We start from the raw sequence: 15,087 nt of genomic DNA, 5'->3' as shown, positions 1-15,087 counted from the left end.
CCTCAAAATTATCAGAAACTCAAAACATTTTCGTAAATGTCAATGTTTCATGTTTCTGTACAGATTTACTGCAAAACGCCCTGTGATTGAAAAAAAAATCCGCCTTTATATGTTGCGCAAGACGTTGTGGGGCGGCGTATGAGTTTGTAAAAATAATCTACTGTATAAACACTTGCATGTTGAATCAGTTTCTGGCTTTTAGAATGTTGTTAATGCTGTCTTTCGCCGTTCTCAACACTGGCTCTCTATTTACTTCTTGGCACCCAGAAAGTGATTTAATAAAACATGGAGCCAGTATTTAAAGATCCTAGTGCCCACTTCAATTGAGATACCATTATAGCTGCAGCTTATAGCTCTGAGGAATTAGGAGATTGTCCGGGATTTCTAATCAAAAACGGTTTTCCAAAATAGTTGAGTATATTCTGAAATTCACTGATAAAAAACACAAGAATCCCTACAACCTAACTAACAGAGCAGTTCAGAGTCTAATGCGCTGATGCAATTATAAATGTCCGAATTAAATGTTAAAAAGAATGCTCGCCATAATTTGATGAAAATATTTCATCAAACGCCACGCTAAATATTTGGTAGAATGTCTGTCCCGCGACGGCGCGTGAAAATACGACAATACGCAAACTGAAGCTAGATAATGAAAATCATTCCAGAATTAACACTTCACATGAAATGTTTTCATGGTTCCGCGTATCTCTAGTAACTTAATACGGCACCCGAGGCTGTTTGTAGCAGATACACTGATGCGACGCGACTACCGACACAGATGGCGTGTCATTCAGCGTCTGGAGAGAACTGGGGCCTTGCTTCCTCGCGTAGCGTCCTTCTTTTCGGCTCTCTCGACTAGCCGCTGGGCTAGTAACGCACCACTTCAAGTTACATAATAATTTATAGCTTCTTTTGCTTATGGCCGATGAAGCTTTTAATTTAAACGTGCATTCAGCACGCAGGTAAGTATTGATAATAAAATTTTGACGTGGCTAAGTTAAATACTTTGGGCGAGAGAATTAATTAAATTACACTGCACGCAGTAGATGAGCTCTGAACTGCCCCTTTTGAGATCCGCTATCGCTATAATTTTATAGGTATTAGAAAGAAACTTTACACATCTTCATAATCATAGCGGACCTCCAACCTATTTAAATCTAAACATCCTAGCCTTATTTATTAGCCTACTTAATCTATCTTGCTTCCTTCAGTTTTGAGATGAAAACCACAAAATCATGAATTTCCACTAAAGTCTTAATTTGTGAAATCCAAAGTACTGTTATTATTAAATCATTATGAAAGATCAATCTAAATATAAATTTTGAAGTCTCTAGCTCTTTTCTGTTGCGCCAATGATTTTTTCAGAAAAATGTCCAAATTTCGAAAATGGCTGAAGTTATCGAACTGATATTTAACACACATTAATTTAGTATTATTTCTGACATGCTAGAAAAGTTTTAGTTCATTTGCTTGATTTTTAAGGTATTGCGCAACATTTATGACGTCAGAGCTAGTTACAGCAGACTGCCTGGCACACAATGGAAACTGATGTGAATTTACTACAGCGTGAGTAGGCTGCTTTCCTACATCACCTTCTACTTAATTTTTTTGTTTATGAATGTTAATGAATGAAAAAAATTTAATTACAAAAAGGGAAGCAAGAGTATAGTTTAACTCCCTATGAAAAATCAAAATTGAAATATAAACCTGTAGAAACATTAAAGAAAACTAATTACCTACATTAATTATTTAAATTGTGGGCATGTTCACTGCCTTTTAAACAATGTCATTACTCAAAATTTTAAGCGAAGTCAATGAAATATTTTGGCATACATATTGCCTTAGACAAACAAACACATACAAATTGAAAAATTATGAAAATCTTAAGATCCATTAAATACATTTTTACATACACAAATTCAAAGTAAATAACAAGATACATTAACAGATGATTATCTCTTAGCAGTCTTTTCTAAACCTGAAAGAAAAGTTCACAAATAATTTTTACACACGTGGTTGTAGCCGCTTTGGCTGGCGTCCTACACTTCCATTCACAAGGGTAGAGGAGGGGAAGTTGCTATGGTGTGCGTCCTTCACGTTCTCTCTAAATTACATGGGGGAAAGGGGAGGGGTCACTGTGAGTTGTGTCCAAGTCACTCCACGCTTTCACGCAGCTACCAGGCTGCCATTATCTGGTTTGTCCTGTAGAAGAAACAAAAAGAGTGCCTCAGACTCTGTTCACTTAATATCTATGGGTGGGTCACAATGAAATGGGGATATATACATTTTATCCTTCAATATTTGGCTGGAACAAAGTTAACAGAGCTTTTTCAGTATTACTCTCGCCGTTACTTAACTGTCATAAAATCGTTAAACAAATGGCTCAAAACGCCTTAGTCATGTATTAGAGAAAATTTATGCTGCTAAGGCATACAATCATATATCATATTTAATCTGAATTTATTATTTCTGGGCCAGAACACTGAACCAATGCTCGGTACATTCCTGATACATTTGTATTTTAAGAACTTAGCTGACTCATCTTTGATTACCTTAATCTTAGAGATAGTATGACTATGATTAGTGGTTGTTTTCTCAGCTTCTTTGTACATGTGAGTAACTTTTGGTAATAGTACAGTTGTGAGTGTTCAAAACACACTACGTTTAGTTGACTACTAAATCCACTTATTGGTCCTCTGCTGTTGTCAGTTCCACATCTGCAATTAGGTACTTACTTACTTTGAAGTGTATTTATGCTGAGCTAAAATAATGTTTCACGTCTGTCAGTATGTTATTTATTTATTTTGCTAGTGTATGTACTTATTTAACACTCACTCTATTAATATTTAAAGCATAGGATAGCACATTTATTTCATATTCATAGTGTACTGCAGCTGATTAGTTTGCTCACGTGGCAATCCATTTCCACTCGATCGGACGCTGAAACCGCAGGTAGTCTCTCTCGGACCTACCACTAAAGTGCATCAAGTAATTATGGACGGCGTAATGCTAAATTCCTTAAACCTATAGCCCGCATCTCGTGGTCGTGCGGTAGCGTTCTCGCTTCCCACGCCCGGGTTCCCGGGTTCGATTCCCGGCGGGGTCAGGGATTTTCTCTGCCTCGTGATGGCTGGGTGTTGTGTGCTGTCCTTAGGTTAGTTAGGTTTAAGTAGTTGTAAGTTCTAGGGGACTGATGACCATAGATGTTAAGTCCCATAGTGCTCAGAGCCATTTGACCCATTTGAACTTAAACCTATAGGACACCATGAGCTACTCTGTCTCATCTAACGTAAGGGTACCTATGGTCGCATTCACGCCTCCAACTCATAACCTCAATACGTGTAGGTGTATCCTGTCACACACTACACTAAAATAATGGCCAGCTCCAACCTAATAAATACTTCAGGGACGTGTCCTTCACGTCTCAACCACAAACACTGCTCAATTCTATTACACTGCCTTTCCTTGCTACGCCAGTGAGTTCATCCTTACAACTTATCTACATATTTTTCATAACACTAAGCACTCTCTTTTATTATTAATTAGTTAGCTCTACAGCATACACTAGGTTTCACTACCACTTCAGATCCTGCTTGTACATGAATTCATACATCTTTTTAAGTTACTGTTGGTGGACCATTTCCAATAAAACAACACTTTGTAGTTACTACATTACCAGGGTACTATACATAATTGTTACTCAAATACATTTGTATCTTAATTACGTCATACTTCTCTATTGTTTGTCACTATTAGGTTTGTCACATTAGGTATTTTTCTTCACTAATCGGTAGATAGAATGGTTACATAACTCAAGGCTTGATAGTCATGACAGAAAATTTTCATGTCTGGAAAGAAGAGGTCGAAATTTTTGTGGATAGGAAAGATGAAGAATGAGTGACACCTGAAAGGGAAAGAAGATCTCACACAGCTGGGACTGCACAGCTGCCACACTGTGTAGAGGTTACAGAACAACCTCCTCCCTACAGCATTCATTGGCTACCTATGAATCTGCCAGGTCGATCTGAAAATACCTTATGATGCGTTTTTAGAACCTGTCTCAGTTCTTTCTTCTGATTGGCTGAAATCTTATCGATTTCCTGCAATTTAGCTTCTATCTTGTCTAAAATAATTGCTTCTTCTTCTTCTCCTGTGTCCAGCTTACTGTTACTAAGATTAACACCTTCGTCCCAATACCTCCTATTTTTCAGAACTCGTATAGGCAGCTCCCAAGTTCCATCATCCGTTACTACATGTTTACCACTAAAAAGGGACTGTAATTACTCCGGTTATTGGCAAGACCATTTTCAACTGGCTTCTTTCAAAGTCAACAACACTCTGATATTTTGACAAGAAATCTATGCCAATTAAAACCTCAATACTGAGATTGTTTACAATTAAACATGGATGATCAATTAAATTACCATTAATGTTAAAGGGTGGTAAAGCTTCTTGCTTTACCGTTTTTGAAACCTTGCCAGTAGCACCAATTATTCTTAGTCCTGATACCCTCATTACTGTAAGCTTGTCTTTACCAGGTAATGCATCAAAGAAGGACTGAGATATCGCACTCACCTCACTTCCACTGTCTAAGAGACAACGTACATTGATACCCAACATATTCACTATTATTATAGGGTGGCTTATTCTAGGTTGTACAGGTGGTTCCTCAAATTCATCTAGTAGTTCCTTTTGGATTTGTCTCCAACTAAAGTGATCGACATCTGTCTTCATTACATTTAGGTCACAGTGTGTAGGGGTTTCCTGAATTACATTTTCAGCTGCCTTTTCCAGTCGATCTATTAATTTCAAATCGAAACACCGCACGACTTCATTACATTTAGTTTGCTGAACATAACCCAAATTACTGTAGTCTGAGCGATTCTGCGCCTCCAGACCGAGCATAACACTAGTTACAGCTAAACCACTTTTACCATTATCGTCGGTTTCCTTCTCAAGTGACAACTGGTCACAGCTACTGGGTTCATCGACCCCCAACAGCCTACCCTCTACATTCTCACTTACCTCCTGTCCTAAATCTATTAGTACATTATCAACCTCCCGCACAGGCACTTTAGATAAGAGCACATCATCCTCATCGTAAATATAAGCATGAATTTCTTCTGCTTCTTCACCTGACAATTCAGTATTTTGTGGCTCCTCCCTATCGTTACACAGCTGCGCCTTCTCTTTCTCTTCCCACTTAGAAAGCGTCTCTAACACGGTATCTATCAAATACTGTGAGTGATCTAATATTTCTGTTGTATCCTTAGATGCTACCGACACTTCATCCACATGTTCAGTTTGAGTATTCTGGTCTGTCTTACCAATTCCCGTAACTACTGGCATAGGAAAAGTAACCGCCTGGTGAGCGCCAGTGTCCTCATAGACGGGAACTAGTTTTCCTGCCTCGGCCTACTACTGTTTCCTTTATTTTCATTATAGTTGACTGGCATGGCATTACTTTCCGTACTGTTGTTTACATGCATATTTCTGTTTGGAACAAAATTATTATCCCTTGGACGCCATCGTTGGTTCTGATAATTATTTCCCCAATTCCTACCTCTCTTAGGATGGTGAACACCTACTGTTCTGATGTTTACATTGCCATTTTGCTCGTTCCTAAAATTACTATTATTGTTATTGGCATTTCTGTTATTACGTGCTTGCTCCTCACTGGCAGCAACACGTTCTACACGTTCCAAATACTCAATGAAACGATCCAGATTGTCTCTAGGGGCTGATATAATTCTAGTTTGCTAATACCATGGCAGTTTGGCTTCAAGACCTAGTATAATCATTTCAGGTTTCAGCTTTTCCGCCAAATGTGACAAACGTGAAATCCATGTCCTAGCAAACTCTTTAATTGATTCCTTGCCTGCATTGAAGCGTTTCCCACTCCAAAATTCTCTCAACACTTCATTTTGCTTATTGCTAGACCAATACTCATTAATAAAAGCTGTTTTAAATTCCGCTAATGTTTTACATTTCAGCATAACATCAGCTGACCAACGCATGGCGTCACCTGCTAAATGGCTTTTAACAAACGAGATTTTCTCTCGTTCAGACCAAGTTGGTGGAATCACATCTTCAAAATCGTTCCAGAAATCTAGCGGATGGATATTTTTATCTGGATCGAACCGCAAGAACTGCCGACACCCGATAAAAGCGGCGTTTGCAGCTACAACTTGTTGTACATTACCACTACCAGAAGTTATTGAAACTACTTTACTCTCAATGTTAGCAATGTTAGTACTGATATTTTCTACTTTCATTTCAACATTATCTACTCTTTGCACAATATGAGTAGTGTCAGTTTTAATTGCATCTACATCTGCTTGACATATGTTTACTTTAATATTAACATCTTTAAATCTATCTGAGCACAGTTCAGATTCCGCCTCGATCTTTTCTGTTAACTTGTGCTCCAGCTTCGCATCTTCCATTTGGAAGTCTTTGCGAACCTCAGCAACTTCGGATTTAACTGTTTTATACATTTCAGAAAACTGTTGAGCAACGTTTTTCTTAATATCTTCATGATTGTAATCAATTTTATAATTCAAACTGTCTAGATCCTCTTTCAACTTATTGCAACCAGCCTTGAAGGTATCGTCCATTACCTCCAATCGTTTATTAAAATTAATTTGACTGGCCACAATCTCAGACTTTAATTCAGCATTACTGTTTTTGACCTGTTCACTTATTTCAGACTTTAATTCAGCATTACTGTTTTTGACCTGTTCACTTATTTCAGACTTTAATTCAGCTGTCATTCTTGCATTACTGGCAGCTATTGCTTGTAATATAACATTCAAATCAACAGCCCCAGCATCTTTGGGTTGCTCACGAGCTGGCTTTTTATCACACTCAGGTGACAAAAAACTAGCTCCAATACCAGAATCATCAAAACTAAATGAAACTTCTGATTGATTAGTCATATCTAACTTCTCCTTCTTAAACTCTACCATCTCTGATGACTGTTTCATTTTTAATTCATCAGAGAAACTATCATCCAATAAATTTACAATTTCTACTTTCCGCTTTACTACAGGGGTCTCTATTATTGAATCATTGCCCCTTCGCACACCACTGTCAGGAGAGAATACTTCATATTTCACTTTAACATTACTACTTTCATGCATATTTACACTTGAACCGTTGTCTGGATTTACAGTTCCCTCAACAGACATAGGTTCTGATATAAGTTTAACTTCAGTTTCTTTTGGCGGTTCCATCGCCGACAGTCTTTTAGTGCAGGTTAGTAAAAATTTTAACAGCTTTTCACTTAACTTAGTTCCTTCTGCACGACGTATGGCGTTGCCGGCGCGGCGTACCAGGATTCCTGATGCGACGTGGCACGTTGAACTGCAGACGGCTCTCCGACGGCTGTTGTGTGTTTGCGTGGCCCGCAATTGCAGGCTCTGCGCCGGCTGCTCCAGGGGACGACTGCGGTGAGGCGAAACTGGCTTCTCGCGATGCCGGCAGCACCGCTAGACTCAGTGCCAGCTCCGTCAATCCAGATACGTTGTTAATCCAATTGCGTCGTCCACATACACACGTAACACTTTCACTGTTTAATACTCAGTTGCGTGTCGCATTTCACTCGCGAATCCGAATAGTTAAAAATCACTTTCACTTAGTTGATATTTCCCGGCCGATGCACCATATGTGGGGCGGCGTATGAGTTTGTAAAAATAATCTACTGTATAAACACTTGCATGTTGAATCAGTTTCTGGCTTTTAGAATGTTGTTAATGCTGTCTTTCGCCGTTCTCAACACTGGCTCTCTATTTACTTCTTGGCACCCAGAAAGTGATTTAATAAAACATGGAGCCAGTATTTAAAGATCCTAGTGCCCACTTCAATTGAGATACCATTATAGCTGCAGCTTATAGCTCTGAGGAATTAGGAGATTGTCCGGGATTTCTAATCAAAAACGGTTTTCCAAAATAGTTGAGTATATTCTGAAATTCACTGATAAAAAACACAAGAATCCCTACAACCTAACTAACAGAGCAGTTCAGAGTCTAATGCGCTGATGCAATTATAAATGTCCGAATTAAATGTTAAAAAGAATGCTCGCCATAATTTGATGAAAATATTTCATCAAACGCCACGCTAAATATTTGGTAGAATGTCTGTCCCGCGACGGCGCGTGAAAATACGACAATACGCAAACTGAAGCTAGATAATGAAAATCATTCCAGAATTAACACTTCACATGAAATGTTTTCATGGTTCCGCGTATCTCTAGTAACTTAATACGGCACCCGAGGCTGTTTGTAGCAGATACACTGATGCGACACGACTACCGACACAGATGGCGTGTCATTCAGCGTCTGGAGAGAACTGGGGCCTTGCTTCCTCGCGTAGCGTCCTTATATATAAAGCCGCGGTGCGGACGGCGAAGGGAACGCCTGATCTTTTCGGCTCTCTCGACTAGCCGCTGGGCTAGTAACGCACCACTTCAAGTTACATAATAATTTATAGCTTCTTTTGCTTATGGCCGATGAAGCTTTCAATTTAAACGTGCATTCAGCACGCAGGTAAGTATTGATAATAAAATTTTGACGTGGCTAAGTTAAATACTTTGGGCGAGAGAATTAATTAAATTACACTGCACGCAGTAGATGAGCTCTGAACTGCCCCTTTTGAGATCCGCTATCGCTATAATTTTATAGGTATTAGAAAGAAACTTTACACATCTTCATAATCATAGCGGACCTCCAACCTATTTAAATCTAAACATCCTAGCCTTATTTATTAGCCTACTTAATCTATCTTGCTTCCTTCAGTTTTGAGATGAAAACCACAAAATCATGAATTTCCACTAAAGTCTTAATTTGTGAAATCCAAAGTACTGTTATTATTAAATCATTATGAAAGATCAATCTAAATATAAATTTTGAAGTCTCTAGCTCTTTTCTGTTGCGCCAATGATTTTTTTCAGAAAAACGTCCAAATTTCGAAAATGGCTGAAGTTATCGAACTGATATTTAACACACATTAATTTAGTATTATTTCTGACATGCTAGAAAAGTTTTAGTTCATTTGCTTGATTTTTAAGGTATTGCGCAACATTTATGACGTCAGAGCTAGTTACAGCAGACTGGCTGGCACACAATGGAAACTGATGTGAATTTACTACAGCGTGAGTAGGCTGCTTTCCTACAACGTGGCAAAAATTATTGCTTTGTTTTTACGATAATTACCACTGCGGTCCTTGTTTATAATTATTATATGTATAAAAACTAGATGTTTCCCAATCGCCTTTGTTATTCTGATTAAAAACCCAATGTTTCACCTCATATAATTTACAATTAAAAATGGAAAACGCACCGCCATGAATTGTGTTGTTGGACAAAAAGAAAATAATTTTTATTCAATAATGTAACTAATTTGTTAAAGATATTGCAGATTTGGGAAACTTTCTGAATAATTGGTGGAATAACAAAAGAAAATGAAACAGATGAAAAAAAAGCGCCGGAGGAGGAATTGAACCCGACACCTCTGGCGTAAGGCGTAAGACTCCGAGACCTAAACTTACTTTTTTTTTGCATTTTGTTCGTTGTTTATCATTCTGTTTGGTCTTTGCGGATGTCACATGACATCCATTCTAGTTCGTTTTTTTTTTGTTTTTTTTATTCTTCCACTCAGTTTATTTATTACAGAGACCAACCAGCTCTCTGACCGAACACTTCTAGGCCAGACCAGACGGCGGCTCGGCATTGGACCAACATTTTATACTCCTAAGGCACCTAAGAATCTTTGGATAGATTTTTACCGGGATTTTCCTGGTAGTGTGTCCTAGTAATTTAACCACGTGAGGTGTTAGGGGTCCTCTTTCACCACACAAAATTTCGGACAAATCCCCGACCCCACGGTCGTGCCGTCTCTTTGTCAGATGCCGGCGCCTTGCTCAGAAGGCGTCCGCTTTGTTTCTCCGCAGGGAGAGGAGAGGGCGCTCTATTTGACTGTCGCTTGTCTAGGCTGCCAGATCAAGACTGCAATTTGTAAGCCCGGTACACCTGTAAAAGGTCGCAACACGGCGCACTCGCCCTGTTTGGGGCCACGTGTGATAATGTTGCTTAGGAACAGACAAAGGGTTTAACCTCGCACATTATCGATAGCAACCAACGTGGCTTACAGATAGTTTATTTAACACTTTCATTTTACATCGCCTTTGATAACATTTTCGTATCTGATGGAAAAAATGCGAATGTAGCTGTAAAATTAGAAACAGGTACTAAAGACAGTCTTGTAAATTAATATAACTAATATCTTGTTTCATGTTTAAATATCTTACTATCTGCTGCAATATAAAAAAAAAACCATTGTGATTTTTTATGATGCCGTCTATTGGCGAACCATTCCTTTCTTTTAGTGATCTACACCTACATCTACATCCATACTCCGCAAGCCACCTGACGGTGCGTGGCGGAGGGTACCTTGAGTACCTCTATCGGTTCTCCCTTCTATTTCAGTCTCGTATTGTTCGTGGAAAGAAGGATTGTCGGTATGCTTCTGTGTGGGCTCTAATCTCTCTGATTTTATCCTCATGGTCTCTTCGCGAGATATACGTAGGAGCTAGCAATATACTGCTTGACTCTTCGTTGAAGGTATGTTCTCGAAACTTTAACAAAAGCCCGTACCGAGCTACTGAGTGCCTCTCCTACAGAGTCTTCCACTGGAGTTTATCTGTCATCTCCTTAACGTTTTCGCGATTACTAAATGATCCTGTAACGAAGCGCGCTGCTCTCCGTTGGATCTTCTCTATCTCTTCTATCAACCCTATCTGGTACGGATCCCACAATGCTGTGCAGTATTCAAGCAGTGGGCGAACAAGCGTACTGTAACCTACTTCCTTTGTTTTCGGATTGCATTTCCTTAGGATTCTTCCAATGAATCTCAGTCTGGCATCTGCTTTACCGACGATCAACTTTATATGATCATTCCATTTTAAACCACTCCTAATGCATACTCCCAAGTAATTTATGGAATTAACTTTTTCCAGCTGCTGACCTGCTATATTGCAGCTAAATGATAAGGGATCTAAGTTTCTATGTATTCGCAGCACATTACACTTGTCTACATTGAGTTTCAATTGCCATTTCCTGCACCATGCGTCAATTCGCTGCAGATCCTCCTGCATTTCATTTCAGTACAATTTTCCATTGTTACAACCTCTCGATACATCACAGCATCATCCGCAAAAAACCTCAATGAACTTCCAATGTCATCCACAAGGTCATCTATGTATATTGTGAATAGCAACGGTCCTATGACACTCCCCTACGGCACACCTGAAATCACTCTTACTTCGGAAGACTTCTCTCCATTGAGAATGACGTGCTGCGTTCTGTTATCTAGAAACTCTTCAATCCAATCACACAATTAGTCTGATAGTCAATATGCTCTTACTTTGTTCATTAAACGACTGTGGGGAACTGTATCGTACGCCTTCCGGAAGTCAAGAAACACGGCATCCACCTGTGAACCCGTGTCTACGGCCCTCTGAGTCTCGTGGACGAATAGCGCGAGCTGGGTTTCACACGACCGTCTTTTTCGAAACCCATGCTGATTCCTACAGAGTAGATTTCTAGTCTCCAGAAAAGTCATTATACTCGAACATAATACGTGTTCCTGTGGATGTTTTTGGACATGTTATCGATACAGGCGAATTTTATTACTCCATCGGCAGTTGCGCTTCGTTTTGGCTATAAGCTTTAAGGCTGCCCTGATGGAGTTCCCTAGCCTGGTCGTTTGCCAAGCAATTCAGTTCAGCACAACTGCTGTAGCCTGTATCAAGAACACTACTGGAGCGTAGATTCCTTATTAGACCACTGCTATGAGAGACAGGATCACGAAGAAATTGATCGGAAATATGTTTTCACTACACGAAAGTGGAGATGAGTGGGTCACTTGGTCAGAAGATAGACTGTAGGATGGAGGGTAATAGAAAGCCAGGGGTTAGAAAACACATACCAGACAACATAATGGGAGGTTGATAGACGAAGTGGGAGAAGTACAGGAGCAGCATGGATGCGATCCGCTCAGGAGAGTAAAACGTGGAACATTGTGGAGGCGTGTTTCATCTGTCAGGGGATGCTTATGACGATGACGCAACAGTGACAATGTACAAACGAGCCTGCAGTTTTCTCTGTTGGTTTCTGTGTGTTTGTGCGCACTGGCGTGTGCTTATAACAACTACATAACGCATTCAGCAGTCTACATGAACATTCTCAAACACTTTCTGCTTCTTCGTTAGACATAGATGTAATGCATTTGTATCAAGACTGGTTTTGTATCCCGCCTGGGAGGTAGCACGTGGGTAAGGTTCAAAATGGTTCAAATGGCTCTGAGCACTATGGGGCTTAACTGCTGAGGTAATCAGTCCCCTGGAACTTAGAACTACTTCAACCTAACTAACCTAAGGACATCACACACACACATCCATGCCCGAGGCAGGATTCGAACCTGCGACCGTAGCGGTCGCGCGGTTCCAGAGTGTAGAGCCTAGAACCGCTCGGCCACTCCGGCCGGCCGTGGGTAAAGAACAGTAACAGGAAAAGGTACTAATCTCTCGGAACTGCAAATGCTGTTTAAGCACCTTTACTAGTGGATAAATATATGCAAACATATTACATGACTTGCAAGGTGGTGCGTAGTTGAAGCAAAGTGTCCTGGCTGTCTGCACCTGATGAAATGGGCAGAATCTGTAGCGTTGCTCGTAGAGCTCTCCAGCGCCGGCTAGAGGGCGCTGTCGTCGGTGTCTGTCGTAGTGCCAACCTAAGCAGTGGCATCGTAGCTATCGATACCACAGCTGGTTTTCCTTATTTTAGTTGAAAAGAGGTTTTAGACAGCGTTTTCAGAGAATTCTCTCTCGCTCGCTGCTTCTGAGGCAGTCGTTTTCCCAATATGCTGCGGATTGGTGGAATACTTCAAGTATGACGACGTATTTCGAGAATATTTCTTTACAACAATTAAATATACTCCAAGATCTACATCCAAAGACTAGTCTGATTCTGGTAGAAGGATGCTATAACAGATGTCGTGACTGTTGGTTGTTGGTCAATACTAGAAGATTTTACACAAAGATGCAATTTCATTTAAATTATGTCCCTATAAACACATGTCGCTGTCCTTCGCCCGCCTATCCCCTTCCCTGGTCCCACTTTTGCACCAAATAGCTTTCTATTCCACCAACGCAATGACTAGTGTTTTTACACTTATCTACAGCTTTTCCGCTGTTCTCCCCCCCCCCCCCCCCCCCCCTCCAAAGCTCCCTGCTGTGTATCTGGCAGTCCTACCCTGCCCTACACAGTTGCCCATGCACCCACAACCACTACACACTCCCCCCTCCCCTCCCCGGATACCACTCCCCTCCACACCATAGCCTCCTGCCTACCACCACCACCCATGGATTGCTTCTTCCATCATCAGCAGTTCCTCACAGTCTGGACCCAGTGGTCAGAATCAGTGGTAATGTACGTGTGTGTTTTGCTTGCATGAATGTGTGTGGTTTTCTACTTTGGAAGACGGCCTTTTGGCCGAATTCTGAAATAACAGTCATTTCGTTGTGCCTGTCTGTGGCTTAACATTACAACTGGTACTTCTCGTACCCAGAAATCATAGTTTCTAGGGATTCTCTCAAGAACTGCTCATCAACGTTGTTTTTATAAGCCCACTACGAATAACCCTAGACGACACCTTTTGCAAAAGACCTAACCGATTTACTCAACTGCTTGGGCTGGGGTGGTGTGTAAAGTTTAGATTTTGACTCTCTACTGTAGGCTAACTACAATATTCTTCTGTTATTAGTACAAATGATCCATTGGTCAAGGGCTATCCCTTACAATTGACTCCACATGACTCACCGGAGATATGATACCTTGAAAATTCGCATTTACGCGAACGTGGTTCTGGAACTTACAGCTACTGTGTACATCGTGCACGGATCAATGCACTGGTGAATCTGTAGCCGTACAGTTTAAAGTCTTTGTGGAACAAGATATCTTCTATGATAAAAAGCTTCAATTTACAAAGATCAAAAGGATTTCAGACGAAAATGACGCTATGAATAAAAGCTGCTCTCCTATATTAAAACCTATATCATTTTTTTGTCCTTCATTTCTCTTCAGGAACAGTCAATAGAGCAAGGCTGATTTCCTCCTCTTTCCAAAACCAAAACTGATATGGAGAGAAAGTTGCTTTCCTAGATTTTTATTTTTTGTAAACGTTTTTCATGGACCACCGCACTTAATTGCAATATATGAATAAGTGACTACAGAATTTGTGTTCTGCGAGATATGGGTTCCAGCAGAATATTTTCGGGGAGGAGTGTGATACCAACTCGATGTTACACAGTGTCCAACATACTGTATTCCGAAGTGTTGTGCGAGGTTGCGGCAAAGCTTTTTCGTTCACCAATACGCTTACATCGTCTTTAGTCTCGCAGCGAAGCTACTTCAGAACTAAGCAGAATCCAAAAAAAACAAGGTTTGTATCAAAATCTACGAATATATTGGAAACTTATGCAGGTTTAAAAAGATTGAAAAATGCACATTTACCTTTGCATTGTAAACCATGTAACCATTTGAAATGCCACAACACTGTGACACACTCCAACAGTTCAAATGGCGTAATTTGCCCGCAGCTCATCCAAACGTCCGCCTCTTCATAATGCAAGGAGGTCTCCAGAGCATGAACGAGGCGACGTACCACGCCGTTCCCCTTGTGGTCATACCTTTCTTCGCCGACCAGCCGCACAACGCCGCCAAGATTTCGCAGGCGGAAATCGGCGTCAGGCTGGACTACCATGACGTCACTAAGGACAACCTGCTGGCCGCTGTACGGACCGTTCTGGATGAACCAAAGTAAGTCACTCAAAGCTCCAGGGCAAGTAAAGAATCAGATCATAAGCGTCTAGTGGGCGGTAATATGGGGTGTACACAAATTTCGTCTTTTTTGACCGTTTGTGTTCTGCTGGCGATATTTTCATTGAGCAGTCCCAACGTCTGTGGAGGAATTGCACCACATTCTTCTTAAAGAGCCGAAAACAGTGAAGATAGTGTTGTTGGAGGCTGG

At 40.5% G+C, this 15,087-nt stretch overlaps 1 protein-coding gene across 1 annotated transcript in view; it reads left to right on the top strand.

Annotated features, from left to right (window-relative positions):
* Positions 1-14,880, top strand: part of LOC124596631 (UDP-glucosyltransferase 2-like) — a 33,341-nt gene extending 18,461 nt beyond the window's left edge. The window contains exon 4 of the mRNA XM_047135860.1: positions 14,657-14,880. Within this exon, the coding sequence (XP_046991816.1) occupies positions 14,657-14,880 (224 nt within the window). The remainder of the gene's footprint in view (positions 1-14,656) is intronic.
* The last annotated feature ends 207 nt before the right edge of the window (positions 14,881-15,087 follow it).

Source organism: Schistocerca americana, chromosome 2 (genome assembly GCF_021461395.2).
Source record: "Schistocerca americana isolate TAMUIC-IGC-003095 chromosome 2, iqSchAmer2.1, whole genome shotgun sequence".
Classification (NCBI taxonomy): Eukaryota; Metazoa; Arthropoda; class Insecta; order Orthoptera; family Acrididae; genus Schistocerca; species Schistocerca americana.
Note: the sequence above shows the minus strand (reverse complement) of the source record. Positions and strands in the feature narration are given on the sequence as shown.